The sequence below is a fragment of the Lottia gigantea genome, assembly GCF_000327385.1.
Source record: "Lottia gigantea unplaced genomic scaffold LOTGIsca_15, whole genome shotgun sequence".
NCBI classification, from domain to species: Eukaryota; Metazoa; Mollusca; class Gastropoda; family Lottiidae; genus Lottia; species Lottia gigantea.
Genome location: NW_008707797.1, coordinates 1,309,021 through 1,314,581, shown reverse-complemented (window position 1 = coordinate 1,314,581; position 5,561 = coordinate 1,309,021). Strand labels below are relative to the sequence as shown.

The 5,561-nt window shown below is 34.7% G+C and overlaps 1 protein-coding gene across 1 annotated transcript in view; it reads right to left on the bottom strand.

Annotated features, from left to right (window-relative positions):
* Positions 1-2,418: 2,418 nt before the first annotated feature.
* LOTGIDRAFT_157811 (hypothetical protein) overlaps positions 2,419-5,561 on the bottom strand; it is a gene marked incomplete at both ends in the record, with an annotated part of 5,437 nt that continues 2,294 nt past the window's right edge. Inside the window, 3 exons of the mRNA XM_009050409.1 lie at positions 2,419-2,662; positions 3,307-3,395; positions 4,189-4,233. Coding sequence (XP_009048657.1) covers positions 2,419-2,662; positions 3,307-3,395; positions 4,189-4,233 — 378 coding nt within the window. The remainder of the gene's footprint in view (positions 2,663-3,306; positions 3,396-4,188; positions 4,234-5,561) is intronic.

Genomic DNA, 5,561 nt, shown 5'->3' with positions numbered 1-5,561 from the left:
TTGTTTCATCTAAAATATATAATATTAGATACTAGAATCGAACACAGCCAAAACAACCAAACATCCCAATAACATTGCAGNCTTGTTTCATCTAAAATATATAATATTAGATACTAGAATCGAACACAGCCAAAACAACCAGACATCCCAATAACATTACAGCTTGTTTCATCTAAAATATATAATATTAGATACTAGAATCGAACACAGCCAAAACAACCAGACATCCCAATAACATTACAGCTTGTTTCATCTAAAATATATAATATTAGATACTAGAATCGAACACAGCAAAAACAACCAAACATGGCAATAACATTACAGCTTGTTTCATCTAAAATATATAATATTAGATACTAGAATCGAACACAGCCAAAACAACCAAACATCCCAATAACATTACAGCTTGTTTCATCTAAAATATATAATACTAGATACTAGAATCGAACACAGCCAAAACAACCAGATATCCCAATAACATTGCAGCTTGTTTCATCTAAAATATATAATATTAGATACTAGAATCGAACACAGCCAAAACAACCAAACATCCCAATAACATTACAGCTTGTTTCATCTAAAATATATAATATTAGATACTAGAATCGAACACAGCCAAAACAACCAGACATCCCAAAAACATTACAGCTTGTTTCATCTAAAATATATAATATTAGATATTGTAATTTATAATATTAGTAATATTAGCTTTAATTTTTTCCATTGAACTAATGCAAATTCATGTAGCATGTACCTCGTAATACACGCCATTGCCTCATCAACAAAACGTTCCGACATTTGAATCATTTACCCTTAAAGAAGAAAGAAAGAAAACCATGACTGGAAGCCAAAACTTACTATTTCTACTAGTGATTTCCGTTAAGTTGTAAACATTTTCTAGAAACTTTCTTAATAAGGTATCTTCGTTTCTCTGCCGAATTTATAGTCAATTCTTGCGAAAATTAATTTATTTATTTTCATACTTCAACAGGAACATTTGATCAAAAATGGCGCTTGATTTTGAAAGACACGGTGAGAGATCCTGTTAGGGCGGAAATGGTGGTGACAATCAACGTGCACAATATATAAATGAACGAAATCAAACTACCGTGAAAGATTTGCTAACGCTATGCAATTAACATATCACGGTAATCAATGGCAACCATAGTTTGCCTGAACTATGTCATTATTGTCACGTGATCACGTTTCATCAAACATAAGCGACTGGTCGTTCGGGACTATAAGTGTTTGAATACAAAGCCAATAACAACTTTAAGTTCGTAAGATATGGATTAAAAATAATGATAAAGTATATAATTGGTGACGATATATCATTAAATGCATAAGTTAGTGTCAGTATTATCCACCAAAAGGCTCTAAAGTTATGGACTATATTTACGCCGCAGTGTTACACGTGGCAAACCAGTGGTAAAACGTCAAAGTAAAGAGATTATATCCACAGGAGACAGATTTAGCTAACATTTGTTAGACATTTCAGCACTTCCTGCAAAATATTGATGGTATAATAGTCGTTGTCAATGGGACAATGTAATTGGGTTTAAACTTGATTTTAAGAGTCAGTATCACTAAAAAAAGAATATGAATACGACAGCTGCTTCGTCAGTTATTCAGTTAAACATGATATCGGGGTGACAACGTTCTGCGTAACTGCACAGTTGTAGTAACAACCCATAGCCTAATCACAGCACATCGGATATGCACTGGAATTTTAGACCCTTCTTCGTAATTGCTGACTGAATCTCCTGACATAAGTGACAATTTTTCAATTTGTGCCGAATGGACTCGTAGGGAAATTGAAGCACGCTTGAAAGAGTTATAAACCTTCCTTACTTCATAAAAAGCACCTGTTTAGAACAGGAAGTGAAATTGAAAGTGTATTGTGGGATGTCCTGCTTTAATAATATATCCATGGCATCAGTGGCCAACCTAGATGACTGGGTGCCCGTGGACTTAAGAAGGTTGGGGTCCCTCCCCCGTGATTCCTTTTAACATGTGCTCTCATGCATTCTGAGACCTCCCTTGAAGTCGATTTAATGCCTGTTAATTTTTTTCTGGGTTTGGAGGTACCCTTTCGGGCGACGACCCGTGGACATGGTTCAACCAGTCCCTATAGTATTTGACCCACTGCTTGCCATTCATATGAGCTACCCATACGAAACTATCCGTCGTCCATGCATAGAAATAACAGTCATGAAATAAGTTGTCTCCATGTTAAAGGTGTGATTCAAACTGAACTTCTTTAACAAAATCTTTGCAGCATTTGACCTCCGGTTGGATCAGTTGGTGGGTGGTAGGTTTTTGAAACCAGTTCGTTGGAATAAACTAAAAACTTTTATAAACAAAGCAAAAAGCATGTTTACTTTATTTCAATCAATACGACAAGACGCCTGTTTATTTTTAACATTGATACGAATTTCCGTACCCACTGGTACAAGAGCTGGCTTTGTAAGAAGCTCGTACTTTTACTCCTGAGTTACGTGATGCACACCATTCTTTTACTTTTCTATCACATGCTGTACCACACGACATCATCTCGTGCCTTCGACAGGCACATGTTGGCACACCATGACAACTCTGAATGGAACCAAAATCCTGAACTACACTTCCATAATTATCATTATTCACAGCGGTACAGAAACAACTGAAATTCAAAATAAGGGGTTGAATGAGATTGAGAGTCCACATATCTTATTGCTTTTTTGTTTCTTGTATTATACAGTATATGTCGAGCAAGATAAAATTAATGTGCATATCCGGGTACTAAATACTACTTATTCTACCTCAGATTCTGCAATTCCAGAAAATTTCGGAAATGACGCAGCTCCCACAAGAGAATCTATTACATAATAATATGTGTTATCTCCCCTTACAAGATGGCAGCATTTCTGACTAAAAATTGCCGACTCATTCACATTTTGCTTCACCGTTGCCTTATAACTCTTTAATACGTCTTATATTGGACTAACTTGATTTACCAAATTTTCTACTATGCTACTATTATACGTGATTCTGGTAGTTCAGAATCCGATGATAGTTCGGGACTACAAGTGTTTGTAAACAAAGACGATGAAAACAAAAACTTCCTCAGATCTAACCAATAGTCACAATATAGCATTTAATGCATAAATAAAGGACTTAATAAATTAAAGGACTATATTTAATTCGCAATATTACTATCACTATTACTATTACTATCAACCAGTAACATAAAACTATATATGTCATATATTTTTGATAAGTTCACGCTAGAGTCGCAAAAAAACCTCAAACACAATGCATACTTACTTTCTAGTATCGCCCGAAATTAGCCAACTAGACCCACAATCGAACACAGCCAAAACAACCAAACATCCCAATAATATAGCTTGTTTCATCTAAAATATATAATATTAAAATCGAACACAAAAAACTACTAATCGTAAAAATACTCGATTTGTTTTAAATATAAGATAAAGTATATCGAATGTTCTATATATTGAATGTTTTTTAATACATGTGAAATTGATACGAGTTAGTTATTTTGTTAACATCAACCTGTATCCTATGATGACAAACTGATTAAAACTAAAAAAATTATTTGACGAGATCCAATATATAAAGAAAATTTCGTCGGATCCGTCAAACCTTGGCATTCATATCGAAAAATAAACCAATGGCTGACAATCGACAACCGGCAGTTGGTCTTACATAATTAGAATCATTAACTCTTGAAAAGTCGAAAGGTAAAATAAAACGACCGAAAGCCACTGTAATAACTGAGATCAACCGGCTGTTTTTAACGGAGGTATAACGTTGCCACAATTGTCGATTGTGTTGCAGCTTTAAAATACCTATGTCGTCATTGCAAAATGCATTTGTCAATGCTGCAAAGTTCAATTGTCGATTTGTAAAAATGTATAAGCATTCTCCAAAATCCAATGAAATGCCACACGAATGCAGATAACATTTAACACTTTGCATTCTTTCATTGGATTTTGGAGAATGCTTATACAATAAAACACTAAGATATATGGACAATGCTTATACAGTTTGCATTTTTACAAATCGACAGTCGTACTATGCAGCATTGACAAATGCATTTTATAACGACGATATTGGTATTTAAAGCTGCAACACAATCGACAATTGTGGCAACGCTATACCTTCAAAGTTTTTAGCAATACTTACTTTTTCTTGTTGTAATCTTACGTTCAGTTGAATAAATATATTTTTCTGATGAGATATCGTCAAAATCTTTCAAATTTATACTCAATTCATGCGAAAATTAATTCATTTATTTCCCTTTCGGAACGGGTATCCTTTATCTAAGATGGCGCTGATTGAACAAAAGTTTGTTTTTGAGTTTAAAAGGGACGGTGAGAGATCCTGTAAGATCGAAAATATTGGTGACAATCAACTATCAAATCGACGAATGAATGAAAAGAAAGGCATGTGTCAGACACGTCAATACCTCAAACCTGCATCACTAGCGGGTGGAAACCGACTTGAAAAAATCCGAAGATTATAACTGTGTTTCCACCTGGAAAAAGCCATCTTTAAGCTAGCGTCCATCCGTTTCCACGTGGCAATTCGCAGAACAAAAACGGATACCGGGAACCACAAACTATCTTTTTGCGTTAAGCTAGCTTAACTCCACTTTACTCAGTGGAAACGCAATAGCCAGCTTTATCTCGTTCGGCAAAAGAGGGCGTGCTGATCTCCAGAGAAACAAAACCAACATTTCGTCACCGAGAACCAGGCTGTTCTATATCCACAAAAGTGGTTTTCGAGAACATTGAGTTCAAAGTTTCAATACCACAGATCTTTTTAGCATTTCATTGGAACTTAGCATTATTGTTATTACTGGTCTAAATTTACTAAATATCATTACTTTTCTATCTAGTAAGCCCCCATTTAGTGGTAAAACTTTAGGGTAACATAAGAAATTCATGAAAATTCTGAGAACCAGACTGTTCTGTATCCATAAATTGACATACAAAAGCTGTCTAAAGCCAATTAAATGGCCCAAGCATATATTTTCATTCATTCATTTAAAATGATACTAGAGTCTGAAATTTAGTATGGACATAGAACATGGGCTCTTATCTACATTTGGTATGCTAACTCAATTTTTCACAAAAGTGGACATAGAACAGTTTGGTTCTCAGGTTACGATTTGTACTTTCTTTCGTCGCTGTTAATAACGTCGTATATCCCATTCACATCCACCGCTATACAGAGGAGGGAAATTGCACAATAGTTAACTTGAGATTAAACGATAACCTTGGACATACACATCTTAAGATATCTTGAAAATGTGACCTGCATGTGGTCCCTAGCCTTTAGGGGATAAAACTGCACAGTTACATTTAATATGTTTTATATTATTTTTATCGCCTCAGATTTTACCGTTCTTTGGATCCATTTGGAAAGAGGCTGGCACGTCTTTGCCACTGAACATTACGTTTTGTTTCCTTTTGTAACTGTTAATACATGTAAAGAGCGAAATTTGATTTGAAACTGACAATTTATAGATATTTCCTTCATTTATCACTTCTTTA